Below are 23301 nucleotides of genomic sequence, written 5' to 3' on the forward strand. Positions count from 1 at the left end.
AACAGTTTCAGAGTTGAAAGACTAAAAGTTTACTTTTTAAAATTAAGGGACCAAAATAAAACCTTATGTAAAGGTGAAGAACCAAAAGTATACTTTAACTAATTATTTATTTTAAAAAACCAAATGAAATAAAGACTCATTTAAAATATTTAATTTGTCATGAGAAATGTTGCCTAAAATCATGAGAATTGTTCATCGCCATCGGAACTTCTGTTACTATTCTAGTGATTGTCTCTCTTCTTTATCTGCGTCATGGCTTACGGCACTATCGTATCGCCTACACTTTTGAATTTCTTGCTTACTTGCTGTATATAACCAGTTCGTTTTCCAATTGTGGTTTCAGTATAACATTCTCACTCAGCCGGTTCATACTTCTCTTCCTTCTTCCCCTGCGGTAAGCTATTTATAATTTCTTCGATCAATTTCTTTGTGCTTACTGTTCATGAGATTCTTTTGAAGTAATCCATCGTTTTTTTTTTTTTGGTGTGAATGAAGTGATACATCGATTTGTTTTTTGTTTCACTGATGCAAAAAGACGGCAAATTATGGGATTTTGGTATCACCCATAGGTAAATGATTTGGGGGCAGTGTCCTTCTTCCTTCTCTTTAGTTTCATATGCTGGATAAATGCTTTCTTTGCGGTTGAAATTTTCCGTGACGATGGTAATTTATCTCGATGTCTCATCTATTATTAGGATTATGTATTTTCTCCTTTCTGGTGCGTTTGGTACTACACGTAATTAGGCCGAGCTGCACATCTCCGGCTGAGGAAGCTATTCCTGATTAACTGTGGGGTGTTTTTTCTAGAGTGGACTCATTTTGAGTGTTGTTTCCTTTCTTGCTGTTTATCTTGTGTTGCTCTGGACCTTGATCATCATGCTTTGTAATTACTATGTAGTTTCTTTGGCTGAACGATTTGCTTTCCTTTTTGTTGTACCCACTTCCCTTTCATTGGCATACTTTGTATGGCTTGTTTCTAATCGTCAGGCTCGCAATTTTATTCATCATGGTTCAAAGGTTTATAAGTACACGAATTACCTACGGTTATTCTTCATTGAAAATTTACTTTTCCTAACAAAAGAAACGAAACCGAGAGAAAATTATCAAATTTTGTAATTTTTGCTGTGGATGATGGAGAGTATGCACATTTCACATCTGCATCTGCTTTATATCTGTTGTTTAATGATTTCTATGTGATGGTGTTGACAGAATCAGCATGCGACTTCTTTTACAACCTTGGAAACTTTTATCAGCAATACTGTTGCTAATATTGGGCACACCGCTTTCTTATGCGTTATGGAAGAGTGAAAGTAAAATCAAGGAAGCTGTTTTCCTTTCCCCTAAGTTTGAACTAGGACCAGGATCAGTTGAAAACAAATTTTACTATGATATAGACTTTCCAAGAGGCCATATTGCAATCAAGAGTTTCAATGGTGAAGTAATTGATGAAGAAGGCAATTCTGTACCTCTTCATGAAACTTATCTCCATCATTGGGTTGTTGGTAGATACCATCAACGTAAAGGGGTGACACTCAGAATTAATGACGGCCTTAGTGAGTCAGGCCGAAATCACTTTCTGGTGAGGAACAGTGGCATCTGCCAGAGTAATACCCTTGGACAGTATTTTGGTCTTGGATCTGAAACACGAGGAACAGCTACAGATATTCCAGAGCCTTTTGGGATAGAAATAGGTAATCCTGCAGACATTCCAGAGGGGTATGAGGAGAAATGGATGCTTAATGTGCATGCCATTGATACTAGAGGTGTAGAAGATAGGCTGGGGTGCACTGAGTGCAAGTGTGATCTTTATAACATCACAGTTGACGAATATGGCCGCCCTTTGAAGCCGGATTATTTAGGTGGTCTTCTGTGCTGCTATGATAAAACTCAATGCAGGGTGAAGAAAGGCATTAAGGGACGAAGGAGAGGCCTCTACTTGAGATATACAGTTAAATGGGTTGACTGGAGCGATTTGATAGTTCCTGTTAAGATTTATATACTTGACGTGACTGATAGTTTGCAAGTACCAAATGGTTCAAATTCAAAGGCCTTGAGTACAAAGCATAACTGCAAGGTAAGTAATTATTCAGTTGACAAGTTCATTGGTCTGAATCCTAGTTGAACTTTAAAACATAATTATACACTCTTGCATTATTGGGCGCATGCGAGCAACACGTATTTCTTGGTTACAGATTGAGTATCAAGTAGACTCTTGCTGCAATAACCAGAAGGATGGCAGTGGATGCATTGATGTCAAGAGAACAAGCCTCCCAATGCCAAGAGGTGGCTATGTCATCTATGGTGTGGCTCATCAACATTCAGGTGGAACTGGTTCAAATCTGTATGGACAGGTGATATTCTATTTCTACTTTTCAGTTTTTAACAGCTACAGGTTGTTATTCTCACCACTGGTTTTATTCATTGAATAGAAGACATTGATCTGTTCTGATCATTAGCGGAATAATGATACTTAATTATTCATCATACTTGCTCGAATCGCGCTCTGCCTAAGATACCATAGGTTTTTTGCATCTGTGAGAAAATGTTTCAAACACACAGTCATTTGTAGACACTTAACAATTTTTGTATCATTGTATCAGATTAAATATTGTTTGTTTAAAAAAAAAAATAACGCTATAAAAGCATACAACTTCTTATTTTCTCCTCTCTAGGTGTCATTTTCTCCTTTCACTTCATGGAACACCAAATCCAGTGTATTTATCCGGTAAAATAAAATTATGAATTGGAGACTAATTAGTAGCTTATGGAATGGGGGAAACTAGATGGAAGACAATTTTCCTGGTATGGGAATATTCGACCCAACTTTGGTGCTAATAAGAGTGGCTTGCTCTGGACAGGGGAGCCCCACAAGAATCGTAAGTAATGATTGTGACACAGCAAATTGAGCAAGGTTGTAAATTTTCATCTTGCTGTATTGTGTTCGAACTTTTACGAGAAATTCACTATTTGCAAGAAGTGGGTAATTTTTTTTTTTTTTTAACCAATTAGTATGGGCATCACTTCCTTATAGAAAACCTTACCTTCACCATTTATGATTCTGCAGGGGTTAAAATCTAAATAATTCCTCAGAGCTCACATCTAAACTCTTTCATAGCTTTAAATCAACAATTTTCCTTAAATTCACACCAATGTGAAATGATAGCAGTACAAGTTCTTTTCTGAAATTAGTGAGATGGTTTCAGGATGGAAGGGTTATATGTTCTTCAATACCAATCTATGGAACTGGAAAGGAGGCAGGGAATGAAGAAGGCTACATTATAGGAATGAGCACTTGTTATCCTCAACCTGGTTCGGTCAAGATAATTGACGGAGAAATTGTAACTCTAGAATCCAACTACAGCCGCATCAGCCGACCACACACTGGAGTTATGGGGCTCTTCTACCTCTTGGTAGCAGAACAGTTGCCAGACCAACTCTTCCGACATTCTTCTCGTGCTTCATTATTTGCAGATATAGAGAATATATTTAACTGAGTCAATTCGTAGCATTTTAGATAGGGTCCAAATATCACAGTACATGCTGAGAGTAAATGGGTAAGTGTAGTTCTATGTTATGCATTATTCCTCTGCTTTTGGTCCTTATGTTTGGTTTCTCTAGTCAATGTTCTTGAAGAGGTCGAGGAAGGGGCCTATGTTTATACTGTCGGTAATTTCCAACAATTGCCTTTAAAAGAAAATCAGACTGCTGCTGTAAAATGGGAACGTAACTGATCTTATATTCTATTAGCTTCCTAGAAGTGGCCATTTAAGAATTTTGGTCAGCACAGTTCAATTTTGAAAATAATCCTCAAGTCTCTTTAATACTCGAAGCATGTAGTTAAAAAAAAAAAAACATTCTTGAAGCATGCTTTTCTTTGATTAGGACAGACATGGAAATATATACATATAGACGCACACATATTACTTGTGTGTATATGTTTTGTGAGTCAAATTTAAGGCTTCACCTTTTTATTCATTCATCAATGAGACGTACGGTATATTCATTTTTCTATGAAAGTGTTTAGGTGAAAACTAAACTATGATTTTAAAACTGTTTTTATAATATACAAAACAAATATGTGAAAGAATTTATCTCGTTTTGTGAAAGAGTGCTCTTTAAAAGTACTTTTATATGTTTCCAAACACTTTTTATATTGAAGCAGCTATCATCGGTAATAAATCAATAGTGATTCATACAAGCTAAATCTTTTAATTAATAATTTGGTTAAATAAAGAGTAGAACTCTACATCCTTTCTTACATTTTGCTTTAGTTACACTGTCTTTGCTTTCATTTTTGAAAACATACCCTTAAATTCAAATTGCTAATTTTGTTAAAAATGTTTTAAAGAATTGCTTTTATTAATTAAAATTTAGTTAATATGCACAAAATTTCTCTAAATTTTGAGTTGATCGTACATCACTTCCCTAAACTTTAAAAATTCAAATTAAGAACACTAATGTTTCATATTTTGACAATCAATGCTTGTGATGTTCAAATTACTGGCTTAATTATTTTGACATGTCATATATTTTTATTATATATCATATCATTTACAAATATATTTGGTGTTTGACACGTAATTTTAATTATTTTATCCCTTTTTCTATTTAATAAATACCTAATCAAACAAATATTTCTAATATCTTTAAAGTACTCTATGTTTTTCAAGCGTTTCATTTTAAAGTTAATGTGCATCTAGCAACCTCAATTATTTTCTTAGGTATATTCAATGTCTTAAAGCCATTTGTGGTGTAATTTTATTCTTAAAGTAATTAAAATGGAGTAATCTCATCCCTGCCGTTTCCGTTAAGCTTTCCCCTTGTGCTCCTTTTCCTTCCCTATCTTGTCGCTTTCACTCATCAACCACGCTGGCCAGGCCTCCATGAAGTGAAAACACTGTCAAGTAAAAGTGATTCAAGGTCATCAATTATCAAATTATTATAAACCAAAATTAAAGTGCCTCGTCCTCACTGAATCTTCCTGCGTTACATATTTCAAAAAGTTCTCCAACACTAGCATATGCCATGACCATAGCCAGATGAGCTGGGGTCAGCAAAATCTAAGCAATGAATAATCTTATAATAATTCAATCAACTTCACAATGAATCTCTTCTTCCCTGTTGAAACAAAAGGGCATCAAAGAACATGTGTTTCTATTTACCAAAAAAAAAGCCCTGCGTTTCTGAGTTTAATAGTTGAGATCAAAAATGGTCTTACCTACTAAAATTGAATGATGTTAGAATGTTTCAAGGATTTGTGATTTCTAATCTCTTTCTGTACATGCTCATAATCTGCAGAATTAAAGGGATGGGGAAGAAGGTAAGAAGAATAATCCAGTAATTAATGCAAAGATAAATAAATAGAGCAAAGGAACAAACTTGGAATCTCTCTCAATGAACTTGACGGCAAAGAACTTGCCGACTCGTTTCTCTCTAGCCAGCTTGGCAACACCGAAATTCCCAGACCCAATATCTTTGATTATCTCATATCGTTCCGTTGACAATCTCCACAATAGGTTCTTAAAAGTTAATAATCTTCTTCACCTTCTGATGGCAATGACGATGAGGATACTGTGGAGCTCGAATTTGCGTTATCATTCTCGCTCCCACCTTCCATCGTGAAATGCCCTATCACATCCACAGTTCCCACCAACTTCTCTTGGCACAAAAACCCATCGCTGAAAATTCTCTCCACTCCTCTGTAAAAATCGTGTTCGCTCTCTCACTGCCGACCCTGCCTTTCTTGCTCCTCGTCAGAAGCCACCGCTGTTGATGAGTGAAGGACGGGGACAAGAAGGAAGGGAAAGGGGCAAATGGAAAAGCTTAACAGACGTTTTCAATTTTATTTTTCAGGCGGCATGGATGAGGTTACATCATTTTAATTACTTTAAAAGTAAATGGTATCACAAATGATTTTATAATACTGAATATATCTGAGAAATAGATGAGGGTGGTGGTATAGTTTAACTCTTTATTTTAAATATAAAAAATATTAGAATTACATATCAAAGGCCATATATTATTATTTTTAAATGATACGGTATATCAAAAAGAAAAAAAAAAGATGCTGACTTTAATGGTAATTTCAGCACGCGGGAGTTGATGGTTGGAATATGAAAGATCATGATCCTTAATTGAAACTTTTAAAGTTTAGGAAAGTGATGTGCAAAAAGAGTTGCATGCATTCTAGCTATGTTAAAACTTTTTTTAATTACTAATTTAACCTTTATCATGCAAAATATTTAATTTTAACCAAAATAGTTTTGAAGAATTTAAAAGTTTTTTTCTTTTTCTTAATTTGATTTTCTTTCAAATAGCTTTTTTAAAAATATTTTTGTCATATTGAAATAGAACCTTAAGTAATTTAGTTAATTTAGACATGAAAAACTTGATTAAAACACACTTATTCATGCTTTCTCTTTTGTTAGTGTTAAAGTTATTTCTAAAGATTGTTTTGTAAATTTTAATTCTTTTTTTTGGTTGGTTTGCTTACTATATGTAACCTTTGAAGTTATTTCATTTTAATATATTTGATTTTGTTTTTGGTTAAAAAAATATTGATTAAAATTTGATTAACTTTTTAAATAAATATATAATTAACTTAATATGTTTATAAATGTTTGAAACAAAAACTTTTATTCTATAAATTTAAACGAATTATTTACTCTCCCAAACTTATGTTATTTATATTGTATTGTGAAATATATGTGCTTGAAATATTTTTTATTCATTTAAAAAATCTAAACAAAAAATTCAATAAATGTGATGTAATATTAAAATTATCGAATTTTATCCATAATCAAAATTAACAAATTTAATAGCATATTAGAAAATTTGAAATTACATTTATTAAAATTATTTTTTAGTTATATAAAAATTATTTTTTTAAACATAAATGTTTAAATAGTTGTTATGTTAACAAGGTGCGGATCAAAATAAAAATGTTAAGAGGATGTCATTTCATCAAAATAAAAGTTTAAAATCAAGCTTAACAATTAATTAATTTTAAATGTATAACACATATCCTAATATTAAGGGAGGTTTATACGGGGTTTTAAAATAAAAAATATATTTTTATAATTTAGATAAAACAAAAAGTGCACTTTCTTTTGCCGAAGAATAAAGGGTTATTTTGTTCTTATTAAGGAGCTTTTTAATCTCGATGAAGACGATTACATTTAAGATTGGGCACTACAGAACATTTCATTTCTTGAAAGGAATCGCCATTTTCGAATATTGTTTAATCGATTTTCTATGGTATCCAATCGACGTGGACAGGAATATATGAAATATCATAATAATGATAAAAATGGAACTATTTTTGGTTCGGATATTCTTTAGAAAACTCCATAGGCCTAGCTGGAAATGAAAAAGACTGTGAATAAAAAACTGATTCAAAATATTTATTTATTTTTTCTGGCGATGGAACTCTTGTTTCTATGGTGTTGATTGATTTCATCGTCCTTGCTCCGACCAATCCATATCAACAATCCTCCTGTTCCTTCTCTTCCTCATTTGCGTCATGGCTTACAATATCAATTCATAGTTTCACACTCCATTTCCAAGTTAGTAGAAAGCACACGGCTGGTTAAAAAAAAAAAAAAAGCAGGTTGCCCGCGGAAACTTTCTCCCCTCGTGGACCCCACTTGGAGCCGAGCTTCCCCGCCTCAGTTCACAACGCCACGTGGCCGTATCCTTTCCTGTCGTGTTCTTCATTTTTCAGAAAATCTGCCTTTCGTATCGCGTTTTGAATTTGCTTGCTGAGTTGCTGTATATATAACCAATTCGTTTGTGAATTGTAATTGCAACATCGCATTCTCACTCAGCCGAGTTATACTTCTTGTCGTTCCTCTCCTGCGGTATGCTATTCTTAACTTCTTCGAACAATTTCTTTGTGATTGCTGTTCATGAGATTTTTTTTTTTTGGGGGAATTTTCCGCGTAAAAGATTATCTCACTCTAGTTTCTAGGCATGGGTTCATCGACTTGGAAGTTGGAACTTCGTGTTTTTGTATGTGGTGGGATTGCGTTCTCCTTTGCCGTCTGCCATAAAAGTAATTTCTATTTAATAGCCAATCTGTCTCCATAGTTAGCCGCCCCCCTTATGTGACTTCTAGTTTTTGATGCCTTAATTTGAGTTCTGATTTTAATACCTGTTTGTTATTATTTGAAAAAAATGAATTATGTACCTTATACGCTACATGACTTGTTTTGTGTTACTTCCTCCGAAGAATATGGCAAAACAGACATGCTTTGAAGTTCGAATAATCTGTCAAAGTGTGTTTTTTTACAGAAGTTCAGCTCCACCAAGTTTTTGAGAGTTTTATTAAAAGGTTGAACAGCTACATGAGACGAATGTAAGGATTTTCTTTTGGTCTACAAATAAGGACGTTTATTGCGAGACATTAGAAATCCGTTTTATTTTGTATCTTTCCTATTTCTTCCCATAAACCATGTCCAAGCATCTTCATGTAGAGCTCGGACAACTGCATTAAGTGATTGTGGTGGGCATAGTTTATCAAGATGTTCTTTTTTCTCTTGCCAAGGAGAATAAATAAACATGCAATTGGCCTCACAGAGACAATCTTTTTGTCTACTATTTAGAACAAAGATATTCTGTTAGTTGATTCCTCCTGAGCTTTATTTACTTGAGCTCTTGTATTCTTTTTTCAGCACCAAAAGACTATTGTGAAAACGTTTCCACATGCTTTTAAGATGTTTCCACTTCGTACACATTAATGATGGTATCTCAATAATTATAGCCCCCTCATTCATACGATGGGCATGCTTTACTATTCACTAATGCATCACTTGTGTTGGTTTTCGTACTTCATAATTCATAATTCCAATGGACTTTCATTGGTTGGATGATTTACTTTTCGTCTCTATTGTTCCCATTTTCCCCCTTGTTCGCTTACTTTTTATGGCCTGTTGTGAAGTTCATAATTTTTATTCATCATGGTTCAAAGGTTTTATAAGTAAACAAATTACTTATGGGTTTTCTAATAAAAGAAAAGAAAGTAACTGAGAGAAGTTTATCGAATTCTATTATAATTTTTGCTGTAGATGATGGAGAGGATGCACATTTCACATCTTCATCTGTTTTATATCTCGTATTTAATGATTTCTATTGTGATGGTGTTGACAGAATCAACATGCGACTTCTTTTACAACCTTGGAAACTTTTATCAGCAATACTGTTGCTAATATTGGGCACACCGCTTTCTCATGCGTTATGGAAGAGTGAAAGTAAAATCAAGGAAGCTGTTTTCCTTTCCCCTAAGTTTGAACTAGGACCAGGATCGGTTGAAAACAAATTTTACTATGATATAGACTTTCCAAGAAGTCATATTGCACTCAAGAGTTTCAATGGTGAAGTAGTTGATGAAGAAGGCAATTCTGTGCCTCTTCATGAGACTTATCTCCATCATTGGGTTGTTGTTAGATACCATCAACGTAAAGGAGTGTCACTCAAAAGTAATGATGGCCATCGGGTGCTTAGTGAGTCAAACCCAAATCACATTCTGGTGAAAAACAGTGGCATATGCCAGGGTAATTCTCTTGGACAGTATTTTGGCCTTGGATCTGAAACACGGGGAACAGCTACAGATATTCCAGAGCCTTTTGGGATAGAAATAGGTAATCCTGCAAACATTCCAGAGGGGTATGAGGAGAAATGGATGCTTAATGTGCATGCCATTGATACTAGAGGTGTAGAAGATAGGCTGGGGTGCACTGAGTGCAAGTGTGATCTTTATAACATCACTGTGGATGAATATGGTCGGCCTTTGAGGCCTGATTATTTAGGCGGCCTGCTATGCTGCTATCATAAAACTCAATGCAGGGTGAAGGAAGGCTTTGAGGGACCAAGGAGAAGCCTCTACTTGAGATATACAATTAAGTGGGTTGATTGGAGTGATTTGATAGTTCCTGTTAAGATTTATATACTTGACGTGACTGATAGTTTGCAAGTACCAAATGGTTCAAATTCAAAAGCTTTGAGTACAAAGCATAACTGCAAGGTAAGTAATTATTTAGTTGACAAATTCGTTGGTCTGAATCCTTTTTTCGCTTTAAAACATAATCATAGTCTCTTGTATTGTTGAGTGCATGTGAGCAACAAGGATTTCCTTGTTACAGGTTGAGTATCAAGTTGAGTCTTGCATCAATAATCAGAAGGATGGCAGTGGATGCATTGATGTCAAGAGAACAAGCCTCCCAATGCCAAGAGGTGGCTATGTCATCTATGGTGTGGCTCATCAACATTCAGGTGGAATTGGTTCAACTCTGTATGGGCAGGTGATAATGGATTTCTATTTTTCTGTCTCTAATTGCTATTTTAACTTGCATATATAAAAAAATTAACATGGAAAGGAGTCAAAAGTGATGCTTGTGACCCAGCAAATCAAGCAGGGTTGTAAGTTTGCATCTAACGTTGTTGTGTTGCTACGTTTATCAGCAATTCACTATGTGCAAGAAATGAGTGAATTGTTTTTTGCCAATTAGTGAGGGCATCATATCCTTATAGCAGCACAGCTCTTTTTTTTTTCCCCCCTCCTGAAATTAGTGAGATGGTTTCAGGATGGAAGGGTTATATGTTCTTCAATGCCAAGTTATGGAACTGGAAAGGAGGCAGGGAATGAAGAAGGCTACATTGTAGGAATGACCACTTGTTATCCTCAACCTGGTTCTGTCAAGATAATCGATGGTGAAACTGTGACTCTGGAATCCAACTACAGCCGCAGCTGCCGGCCACACACTGGAGTTATGGGGCTCTTCTACCTCTTGGTCGCAGAACAGCTGCCAGACCAAGTCTCGAGACAATCTTCTCGTGCTTCATTATTTGCCAATATAGACAATATATTTAACTGATAGTCAGTTTGTAGCATTTTAGATAGAGTCCAGTCTCTGGCTTATATCTTAAAAATATCTCTGTAGTATCTTGGACAGCTCAAGCAAGAGCTGTCTTGGCGACAATCTTACTGAATTGTTGTCTTAAAAAATAATGCAATATTTTGTAGCAATGGGTGTATTCCATGTAGTTACTATATATATATATGTATGTATTTATACTGTGAGTAGATGATTAAGTACAATTCTATATTATGTGTCTTCCTCTACTTTTGGTATGTTTGGTTTTTGTGATCAATGCTCTTGAATAGTTGAGGGGGAAGGATGACCCTCAAACTTCATGATCAACCAAAACTTACTTTTAGTGACTAATATAATTAATACTCAAGATTTTTGAAGAGGAAGTACGGTGAATAGTTATTTCGCTATTGCTTATGGTGGAATCATTTTATTGGCACTTGAATGGTGAGTGGTTTTAGGGCCATTTTGGGATTATTATAGGTAGTTTTGCACTCAAGGATTTGTTTATGATGCCTGATGATACTGTTTTCAAATATGATAAATGGTATTTTTGCACTTTCATTTCACCTTTATTAATTTATCCGAACATCTCATGTATTATTAATTTATTGGCAAGGTCTATCAATAAAAATGGGAAAGTCTACCTTTAAAATTTAAAAGTGGATAAGATCATATTATAGACATGTATGAGAAGAAAAACGCAGAGAGGAATTTATTATTTCCTTAAATAAATATATAAATATTTTTTAAATTTTATTTATAAGTTACTTTTAACATTTTTTATTGTAATCAAGAAAAACTTAAATCCACGTTAACCTTGTTTTAAAATTGTTAAATTTTGCAACTTTACCTTTATTTAATATATACACAGTTTTTAAGAAAATAATTAAACAATAACAAATGAATGGAAAAGTAAAACATTCATACAAAAAATTTAATGACGTGATTTATAAATAGGTCCTAACTCTTTGCCTATGGGATTAGAGAAGTATCTCATACAAAACAGTAGTTAAGAAAAGGGTGAAGGGACAATTTTACCCATTGTAATATTTAAAAGGAGCGCCAAGCACCATAATAAAATATTAGGTGCAAAAATATCCATGATAACTCAAAAAAAGCCCAAAGTGCCATTGCCGTTAAATTGAGTAATGTTGACTATTTAAAAAGAATATGTTGACTACAAGTACTGACGTGGAGACAAATGTGGCATAATTGTATCTTCTCCTGTGACTCCTTCGTGGTTCAAACCAAATCTCTTCTTCTTCTCAACCTCAGTTTTGGTGGGCCATTTCTCTGCATCCAAACGGAAGGCCAAATTCAAATGACCAGATTTTCCACTCTAATCACAAATCAACTATTTTAACCACACTTCCTCAAACAATCATCCAGTCCTCCCGCATTCTAATATACGCCTCAATGCTTTGGCTACAAACTAATCACAATCAAATCCCTTAAATTTCGCTTATCTTCTTTACTTTTTGATACGACCCCATGGAGAGCATCCTTCAAATGCTTCTGAATGCTCTGATTCAATCCAAAACCATAAAGTCCGAGTATAAAACACAGCGTTCTATTCAACAGATGGAAGAGAAGGGTCAAACCCAAAACTCCATTAATGTAGCGCGTAAACATTACACCGAATTGTCTTAAGAGTCCCCAAGGAATTCAAATACCCAGAAAGGCAAGTACTTGTTTACTCAAATAGGTCTAAATACCAGAATGCTCAGATCAGTTAATAGTTTAAACATATTGATGGTTACACAAGCCCCGCCGATAATAATAAATATTCGTCATTGCTGATTCTATCTGATCTCCTGAATCTGGCATCGATTCCGATCCACTTTGTCACTGCTCTAGTCACCTTCTTCCCTTCTTCCCCTCACATCTTCCTCGCTGAAATTCGATCCACTTGCTGCAGCCACGACGGTCGCCGCTGTTGACTCGCCAATGTCATGAGAAGATGACGTCCCTGCTGCTGTTGCAACCCCAATTGTCTATGCCACTGCATCAACAAATTTACCACCGCCACCACTACGTCCTGCTCCTCCTCCTCTATCGCTACCCAATACAGTCAACGAGATTACGTTTACCGGTAAGGTAGCACTAGAAGTAATACTAACTCGGCAAAGGAGAGAGCTGGGCACTAGTACTTTTTAATAATAATAGTTTTAACTAATAAATTTGATTAGCAAATATATTTTAGAAAAGACAACACTTATTTATTACAAATAACTAACTAAATTAATTTTTTTAATATACTCAAATTAAACAAGTAGCTTTTATATTGATAACAGGAGGCAGTATTAAAGTGTGAAGACTCCACCTAATTGTCCCAGGAAATGAATATTGTTGTACGAAAACCAAAGCTTGCTCATTTATTTAGCGTCAAAATTAAGAAACAAATAATTCTCCAATTGCGCTGGCCTAAAAAGAAATTCTCCAAATACTAAACGCCACCCCTAATTGTGCCACAACACAGTATTTAGAATTTTAGGTTAGTCATAATCAAAAAGAGAATTACGTGCACAACAAAGAACTGTAGATATATAATCGACGAAGATAATAAATTGCCGATAACTTGTACAAGAGCCCAAAATGTACAAGAAAACTAAAACTTCATCAGCAACATAACACAAAAAAAAAAAAAAAAAGAAGACCATCATTCAAGATGCCCCGAGCCGCTAACTTCAAGATGCCCCGAGCCACAAAGTCTTCTAAGTTATCACAGCATACCTTTATACGTCATCAATGGTTTGGTTCATTTGTTATTCAGTAACCAATTTGAAAAACTACGCTGATTTTTTTTTTTTCCAATAGAAAAAGAAAACGACGTTGATTAAGTAGCCAATCGATGAGACCTTTTATTTAATAATTAATAATAACTGAAACATAGCTTGGAAAGTTAAAAGTTTATCCGAAAGTCTAATTTTTAATGGTTAGCATATAAAATCCAATTATTAATTATTAATAAAATGATCTTTTCTGTAAAAAATTATTAATTATTAATATTTCAATCGATAAATTACTCTAGAAGTTTTAAAAAAGTTCAAAATAGATATTCTCTTATTTTATTGTATATTAGATTATTAGTTGATAAAGAGGAAATTTTTCATGCTTACTTCACCGCACCACGGTAAAATTCGCAAATGCCATAATCTAATAATTTATTTAATAATCAATGATCAACAAATAAAAAAAGCCACAAAGGAATTGGATAATGACAACTAAAAAGGGCTTTCAAGGCTCTCGTCCTATCTGCCTCGCTAGTCTAACTAGGTCCTCAAATGCCCAGTTCTGGACCGCATCGTTTTTGTATGAACTGCCAAAACAACGCTCTGGATGGGATACGGATCTTCTCAGCAGCTCTCAGAAGCTTAAAATCGTGTCCGTTCAATTGATCTCAGCGCTGAATATTGGAACACATATAGGGTATTCAAAACAGCATCTCAGCCGTCCATATCATTATAATCCTAACCATCCATGTTTGATGCCTTTAAACCAGAAGCCATTCGACATTCTGCGACCTCAGCGGGAACACTTCACGCCAATCGCAAGCAAACTCTTTATTCAAATGTCATATAGATATACTTGGATATATAGATTCTATGGCCACTAGCTATTCTAGTTGATTGTTTCTGCAATTGGCAAGACTCTATTTAACTTTTTAAAAGTAGTCCAAGTGAAGGAATTACCGATTTTGAGGAGAGGGGTTCAAAAATCAAAGTCTTAATTCTAAGGGGCAAGGTAAGATGAAAATAACTAATTGTTGTTATGAAAAGATGGTATCCTTTTCGGATCTTTTTCATAGCCAATGTCATTCTTGCTTTTAAAAGGAAATGAAGTTGTGGGTTTAAAAAATTTGATAGTGCAACACTACGAAACTTGTCTTGTAATATTTATACTCTTCGGTTTTGCCAGGAAGTGTAATAGCTTCATCCATATTTAAGTTTTTATTCATTTGGAATGTTCATTGACGTTAATGCAGGTTGCATGAATATTTATATGCTCGGTTCAATGTATAAGCATTCGAGAAAAAGCATAGGCATCTTTTCATACTCCATTTAAATGTAGTTTGTTGTGTTTAAGTTTTGCTTTGTTTTTTTTTTTTAATTTATGTAATTTCTGATTTTCAAATAAGATTCTATTTATAGATGGTAAAATGGGCTGGGCTAGCGCCAGCCAGCTTGCCAGCACGCCTAAAAGAGCGGGTTTGGGTTGGGGAAATCCTAGCCTGCCAAAATCTACACTTATGCAACCTGCACCGTTTTCAGCCTGGTCCGTGGCGGGCTAGCCCGCCTTTTTTTTTCTTTCACATTTTGGACTCTCAGCCTGCCAGCTCTCTTAGACCAGTTCCCACTTCCCACTTCCCTTCATGGACTCATCACCCATGGTCCATAGTCCATACCAAGTTACCAACTTCACTCGTCGACTCTCCCCTGTCTTGAAACTAAATCGTGCTTGTGCCCTTGTTCGCTTGGCTCTCCCCTCTGCCCTGCGAATCTCTGGCTCTCCCCTGCCTCCCTGGATTTACAAATCACCGAATCAGTAAATCACAATATGCTTGACTCATTAACTGCCTACCTCTAGTCTTCACTCCTCAACCCCACTCGTCGGTCGGACCACTCACTCCAGAGTCGAGAGCCCATAAATCTCCCCTTCCTGCAATCCTGCTTCCAGACTCTAGTCCCATCTCAATCTGCAGATTCGTAGGCTCGCATCACAGCTCTTTGCATCGCCTTCATTTCCACGTATGACCTTGCAACCATGCAGCTTCTGTCTTCACTCTTCACTTGTCTTCGCAAGCCACAGCATGCAGCAAGTCAACAACCTTCATCTCATCTTTGCAAGCCGCAACACGCAGGCCGCAGCAACCTTCATCTCATCTTTGCAAGCCACAACACACAGGCTGCAGCAACCTTCAACTCGTCTTTGCTTCTCGAGCTGTCTTGAGATTCGAATTGGGAATTCAAATTTCAGGCAGTCGCTGGAGCTCAACTCGTCCTCTCAGGCAAATCTTCCTTACCTTCAATTTTTGCTCTCTTCTTCTATGATTGATGTGTGGCTGCTGGATTTGTTCTTTAATTTGTGCTCATCTTTGATTTGTTCTACCCGTTCTGGTTGATTTTGCTGGATTATTGGGATTAGCTGATTAGTGTTGATATTTGCAAGTTAATTTTAAAGAAAAATGGCTACTGATGGTAGTGGAACTGGAAGAAAGCAAGTTGAGATTACTGTTACTACTGATGAAACAAATATACAAAACCAATCTGGACAAGGAATAACGCCTGAATCTTCTGTGCAAGATAATCCAAATAAGAGGGCAAAGAAAAATACATATGATGTTTGGAAGTTTTTCACTAAAATTGGCATGGTAAATGGCAAACAAAAAGCAACATGTAATGGATGTGGAAAACAATATGTTTGCGGTGGAAAGGAGTATGGGACTTCAACCCTTAGGCGTTATATGGAGTTGTGTGTATCACTCCCAAAATATAAAGACATTGGTGAGATAATGATAGACCATGCAGGGAATGTAAGATCTAGGCAACTTGATCATAACAAAGTTCGATAACTGATTTCTGCTTGTATCATTAGACATGATTTCCCATATTCATTTGTTGAGTATGAAGCAGTTAGGGAGTTGCACAAATATTTGAATGCTGATTATAAGAACATTACTAAAAAAACTGTAGTGCTGGATGTTTGGAATTTTTATATTAGTCAAAAAGAAAAACTAAAGAAAGTGATGATGGATTGTCCTAGTAGAATATGTTTAACTAGTGATTGTTGGACATCAATAACTAGTGAAGGTTATCTTTGCTTAACTGCTCATTTTGTTGATGAGAAATGGCGACTTAATAACAAGATACTTGCATTCTCTGAAATGGAGTCGCCTCATTCTGGGATTGAATTAGCTAAAAGAGTGCATGATTTATTGATTGATTGGGGGATTGAAAAGAAAGTATTTTCAATTACCTTGGATAATGCTTCAGCAAATGATGTCATGCAAAATGTATTGAAAGAGAGGTTGAATTTGAGTAATGACTTGCTACGCAATGGGGAGTTTTTTTCATGTGAGATGTTGTGCTCACATCTTGAATCTCATAGTTCAGGAGGGCATGAAAGTAGCAAGTGATGCTATGCATAAGATTAGGGAGAGTATTAGATATGTAAGGCAATCAGAGGCGAGGAAAATTGTTTTCAAGAGATGTATTGAACAAGTTGAAGTTCCTGAAACAGTGAATTTGAAGTTAGATTTCCCAACTAGATGGAATTCTACACATGCCATGCTTGAAATTGCACTTAAATATCGACGTGCCTTTGCTAATTTGGCTTTCAATGACACCAATTATCATCATTATCCAACAATTGAAGAGTGGGCTAGAGCTGAAGCAATGTGTACATTCTTGAAGCCATTTGTAGTGATTACAAATTTGATGTCTGGTTCAACATATCCCACTTCTAACATGTACTTCATGCAGATATCAAAAATTGAGTCAATGTTAAAGCGTCATATGCATAATGATGATTATGTGATTTGAGACATGGCTGTTAGAATGCTTGACAAGTTTGAAAAATATTGGATTCATACTCTATCATTCTTTCACTTGCAATTATCCTTGATCCACGGATAAAATTTGATATTGTAAAATTTTCTTACTCAAGACTTGATCCTATAAATTGTCATGAGAAGATTGAATATGTTAGGAGCAAGTTGTGCAGTGTTTTCAATGAGTACAAAAATCTAGTATCATCTTCATCTACATCCCATATTGTTCAAGCTGAATCAAGTTATAGTGTGAATGTGAGGTCCATTCATCCTGCAAACATAGTGCCGCCTAATTTCTCTGTGAGGGATCAATCTAACTACTTGGATGTTTTTGACGTAAGTTTGAATTTGTTTAATCGTTAAATGTTTTCCTTTGATGTTACTAAATACTAATTTTGATTGAAACTTTGCTAATGTTTTATTCTTATGATGTGGGATTATCTTGAATGCAAGAGCAAAGATAGTACGATAATAGAAAAGTCTGAACTAGACTATTATTTGGAAGAGGCAACACTTGATCCTACCTTGTTTGTAAACCTACAGGTTTTGGATTATTGGAAGAGTAACTCACCTCGATTTCCTTGTCTTGCAAGAATGGCATGTGATATTCTAAGCATTCCCATAACTACGGTTGCCAGTGAATAAGCTTTTAGTATTGGTTCACAAGTTCTCACAAAGTATCGAAGTAGCCTTCTTTTGAATAATGTGCAAGCCCTCATTTGTACTCGTAATTGGCTTCTTGGTTTCCCATTCAGTGGTAATATAATCATATCTGCTTATTTGTTTTTATATATATATATTAACTTTTCAATTAAGTGCAATTGAGCAATGCAAATCTAATACTCTTCTTTCATTATGAGTGGCAGATCCTGAAGAAGAAATAGTTTCTATCAATCCTGAAGAAGCTTCATTTAATGCTTCGAGTATCCCACCTGATTAGATTATATTTAAATGTGTTTTGTTTGTAATATTTAATTTTTGGACACTTGAGTTGATGTTGAATTGTTGCTGGTTGGTGTTTTTTAATTGTTTTGAATGTTTATTTGTTTTTGAATGTTGTAATTTTAATAAAGAGTGTATATTTCTAGATTTTTTAGACTAGAATGTGCAAGCTTGGTTGTATGGAACTATGGATTTTGAATTTACAAGTTGAACTTGTCATGGATGCAAGCTTGGCCGTATGGAATATGGATTTTGTATGGTTTTTCAATTTTTTTTAATAAAATTATAGGTGGGCGCGAGCTTGTATTATGCTGGCCCGCCAAGGTGCGGGCTACTTCAGCTCGCCCCGCTTTCAGCCTACTTCGCTGCGGGCTGGCCTGTATCCGCACTGCCAGCCCGCTTTACCAACTCTAATTCTATTATGCGTCTTGCATAATTTTATTTTACAAGTTTCAATATATAGAAGCTGATTTGACTCTTAGATTAGGAAAAGAATTTGATAATCTAGAGGAGGCATGAAGGTTTTGGAATGAATATGCTTGTGGAGCAGGTTTTAGTGCAAGGAAAAATGGGTTGACAAAGAGTAAGAAAGATAAAAAGACAATTATTGTTATAGATATGCATGTTCAAAACAGGGCAAACGAAAACTAGATAAAAGGTACACCTTAGCCACTAACCATCGTCCTGAGACCAAGACCGATTGTAAAGCTGGAATGACAGTCAAATTAGTAGAAGGTAAATTTAAGATCATTAGCTTTATAGAAGAGCATAACCACCCATTACATCTTCAATAAACAGTGCATATGATGAGGTCTCAATGAAAAATAAGTAGTACTCAAGCAGATGAGATTGATTTGGCTAAAGATGCAAGACTTAAACAAAAAGAAACTTATGACCTCATGAGTAAGCAAGCATGTGGTCGAGCTAATCTTGGTTTCACTCGAGTTGATATGAAAAATTATTTAAAGACTAAACGGTAAAGAAGCCTAGTGGATGGGGAAGTTTGATGCTTATTGAATTATTTTGAAGAACTAATTACCGAGAACCCTTCATTTTAGCATTCATACCAGCTTGTGTGCTTATAGATGATGCTTACTTTGGAGATGTCATTTCATTGGATACTACATACTGCACGAACAACAATCATATGCCTCTTGTCATATTTTTAGGACTTAATCAATACAGAGGAGTTTTAATTTTTGGGGCGGCTTTGTTATATGATGAAGCCATAAAATCATTCAAGTGGTTGTTTGAAACTTTCTTGAAAGCAGACAAGCAAAAGAGACCTGTAACAATTTTTACTGATCAAGATCAAGCAATGGCAAGAGTGAAACATCCTTCCTTTAACCCCTCAAAGTACATGTTTGGAAGTTTTATACTCCAAGCGATTCACAAAACAAGCCCGTAGATTGAAAATTTATTATTGGTTCTTCAGTTACTATTCACGTGTTAAATTTCAGGTTTTTGGTCTAATTTTGAAAAATCATAACTGATTGTAAAAAAATAGTATTGAGGTGGTTTAAAATTCTATTTGAAGTTATTTCAATTCTCCAGAGGAAAAAAATATAAAACTGGATTAACCCTTGCTAATTGTACAGTTTATTTGTTGAAGTTTACTATTTATTTGGTCAAAACTGTACGTTCCAGCTTCTCTACTGTAACTTTGATCAAGCATAACTCTTAGCACACATCCACTTTAGGTGATCTATCACTTGTTTTAAATCTCAGGATGTGTACTTTAACCATACCAAATTTCATGAGCAGAATCAATCGTTTGCTTTACTTACCCTCTGTCTCAATTTTGTTACTTAATTAGAGATATTTTATTCCCTTAACTTGTATTAATAAATCATAATTAATTCTTTCCTTGCATAATATCATTCCATCAATCCATAAACTATTTCCATACATTATTATAGTCAATTATACATGCCATCATCATCATCATCATTTATCATCACATAATATTAATGGCATGTTCATATCATACATTAACATACAAATTATACTCCTCCGGTCCTTATTATAAGACCCAATTTGACTTTTTATTTGGTCCTAATTATAAGACCCAATCCATTTTCTCTCTTATATTTATGCATTTTTTTCCAAGATAATCCTTCTAATAATGATAGTTTTAGCCAATATACTTAATTAGCAAGGATATTTTAGGAATAACAACACTTATTTATTATAAATAACCAACTTAACTTACTTCCTTAATCTCCTCAAATAAGTCAATTGGGTCTTATAATTAGGACCGGAGGAGTACAATGTAATCTAATAAATTTCCTCAATTCTTTTCCTCTTTCCTTGCTTCCACTTCATGCATCCTTTGCTTGATCATTTTTGCCTATTATGGTTGGTTTAGGGAGAGTGAGATTTAGGAGAATCTCAGTAGTAAACATTACTACATACATGTATAAGATGGATGCTAATGTATGGTATGTAATTTTCCATAAACTTAGTTTAACTAGTGACATGCCACCATGCTTTATGCTAGGTATAAAAATGCATGGCCATGAAAACATATTAAGAACAGTATTTTTAACAACAATCATCATGTCACAACATCATATAGTCAACATATACAAACAAACACATAAACATACCACATCAATCACATAAAGGGATAAGTTCACTATCTTGCACCATAAGTTTTCTCTTGTTCTTCAACTTTCTTCCTAAGCTTCCCAACCATGTAGCTTTTGGTCAACCACATCCAAACCTTCACTTGGATGTCTCAAGGTCCCAATCACAGCCACAAGGGTCGTATTACTCACTAGGACTAAGAATTACACAATGTGGAAGACTTATGCCCTTAAACTTGATCTCTTTTTCTTAATTTATAATGTAGTGTTCTAGCTTTGTAAAAATTATTCCCTTAAGCCAATCCTACATGATTTTGCCTAAGAAATCCAAATATAAGCTTAGATTTATCAAAATCATACTCCTTTCCCTAGTTCTAGGCCAAAACTGAAATTTGCCACTTAAATTCCAGTTTTGATTCCAATGCTTCCAACTTCATTCTTTCATCTTGTTCTTCCATAATTTTCCGTTCTAAATCCATTGGAAGCTTTAGAATAAAAAATATCACATCCTAGCATAAGAACCAGTCAGGCTGTAGCATCTTCTTTGGTTCTAAAGTCATGGAATTCAATTAATGCAAAATTAGAACCACTTGATTCTTGTTCCTTTTAAGTCTTTCAACATTATTCTAACATCAATTTTGTCTTCTCCTACTCTTAAGAATTTCATGCAGCATACCCCCTAGGGTTTCAAGCTCCCAAAAATCATTAAAATCCATAACCAAGCTCAACAATAACAAGGGTAGTGAAAACTACATCAAAAACCATGAACATACTTTGTTTTACAGCTTGATCTTGCATGGGATTACTTGGCCTTTCTTTCTCCTTCTTCTTTCTCTCTCTAGAATTCATTTTGCAAGAGTTTTCCTATGGTTTCATTAAGCTTGGATGAAATAGGTGGAGGAGAGGGGGTATTTATAAAGTTTAAGAACAAATCCTAGCCATTGATCTTGAAAATATGTGGCTTAATCGTGACCGTCCATTTTTCTTCTTTATCTTGTGGTGACAAGTGTCCTTATGACATCATGCTTACATCATCATGCTTATATCATCAAGCCGCATGCCTTTAATCCAACTATACACGTGTCTTGCATCCGACCGTACATGTGTCTCTTCCATCTAACCATACACTTGTCTTTTCCATGTCCCTTCATCATTTTGGCATTAAAATAGGGAGAAAATTAATACAGAATTCGTGCAAAATATATCCCCTATGCATTCCTCCACCTATCTTGCCATTTTGTACTGTATCGGGTACTTTTTTGGGTCTTGACTTACCTAGGACCGTTGGAACATGTTTTAGCACCATTTTCTCACATCAAATAAGTCTACATGGCATATATAACATGCCTAAAGAGAAAGTGATGCTCTTCCCTTGTTTTTCTATTAAAATAATTAATAATATTTATTTTGGAGTAAACTTACTGAATTCTTTTTACCGGTCCATGACTCTAGAAATCTGTTTCTGGGTACCAATACTATTTATTCATAACAAAGAATTTTTTTAATTTTTCTTAAGTCAAAAGTCAACCTCTAGATAGTTAACTTTGACTTTTCACGGATAGTGTATAAATAGGCTTTAAATTCTATTAAAGTCAGCCTCCTTGCTTTCTAGGGACGGAATTATTTTTAAAACCTGTGATAATTTCTCAAGTATTTTCACCCATTTTCTTCCAATTATTTGAGGCCTTCTTGTATTTCAAATAATTTAATTTCCGCTAATATTCAAAATTAGCTGAAACCCTGAGAATTCCACAAATTCCTTTTAGGGGTATTTTCTTCATTTTTAGTCTCATATGAGCCTCTGGACCTTATCCCTCTTTTTCTGGAATTTTTCTAAAGTATTTAGGCTAACTTTCCATCGCTGCCCCTTTCGGCCTCAAATTTTCCAAAATTTGCATTTTAGGTCTCTACTTGGGTTTAGCCTTAGGATTCCTCTTACTGAGGTTCTTAGCACGACCCTAAACCCTTAATTACCTCAACTCCTTATACTGGACCCTTGAACTTCGCATACAGGCCTTACCATACCATTTCCCATTTTTTGGAATTTTTTTTGAGATTTTGTGAAATTTTGGGGCATAATTTTTATTTTTGCCCTCACTTGCCTGAAACTTTGCAAAATTATGATTTTATCCCAGTTCGACTTAACCCATAATTCACCTTTTTGAGGCCTCCAACATAACATTTAGCCTACATTCATCTCTATTTTTTATTCTTGGGCCTTGAGACTTCATCAAAGTCTCTAACTTTCTCTTTTCCCATTTTCAAAAAACTTTTCCTTTGCAATTTAGTCCCTAAGAATCTCTCTATCCCTCTAGGGAACCTCTGGGACCTCTGTCAAAAGGAGTTTGGT

The 23301-nt window shown here is 34.9% G+C and overlaps 2 protein-coding genes across 5 annotated transcripts; both read left to right on the top strand.

Moving 5' to 3' along the window:
- Positions 1-507: 507 nt before the first annotated feature.
- On the top strand, positions 508-3754 carry LOC114714999 (uncharacterized). Its single transcript, XM_028899796.1, has 4 exons — positions 508-569; positions 1210-2074; positions 2193-2351; positions 3204-3754. Exons 1-4 carry the CDS (start codon positions 526-528, stop codon positions 3492-3494), a joined length of 1359 nt encoding a protein of 452 aa, XP_028755629.1. The 5' UTR covers positions 508-525; the 3' UTR covers positions 3495-3754.
- A 3948-nt stretch (positions 3755-7702) lies between these two features.
- On the top strand, positions 7703-11119 carry LOC114714998 (uncharacterized). Of its 4 annotated transcripts, XM_028899793.1 has the most exons (5): positions 7917-8053; positions 8293-8356; positions 9148-10021; positions 10140-10298; positions 10581-11119. In XM_028899793.1, exons 1-5 carry the CDS (start codon positions 7972-7974, stop codon positions 10869-10871), a joined length of 1470 nt encoding a protein of 489 aa, XP_028755626.1. In that variant the 5' UTR covers positions 7917-7971; the 3' UTR covers positions 10872-11119. The 4 variants fall into 4 exon arrangements, with proteins under 4 accessions (XP_028755628.1, XP_028755627.1, XP_028755626.1 ...); XM_028899795.1 differs by lacking the exons at positions 7917-8053; positions 8293-8356 and adding an exon at positions 7703-7859; XM_028899794.1 differs by lacking the exon at positions 8293-8356 and having other exon boundaries at positions 7893-7969.
- The last annotated feature ends 12182 nt before the right edge of the window (positions 11120-23301 follow it).

This window comes from Neltuma alba, unplaced genomic scaffold (assembly GCF_004799145.2).
Source record: "Neltuma alba isolate B1F8T4 unplaced genomic scaffold, ASM479914v2 tig00011563_pilon, whole genome shotgun sequence".
Classification (NCBI taxonomy): Eukaryota; Viridiplantae; Streptophyta; class Magnoliopsida; order Fabales; family Fabaceae; genus Neltuma; species Neltuma alba.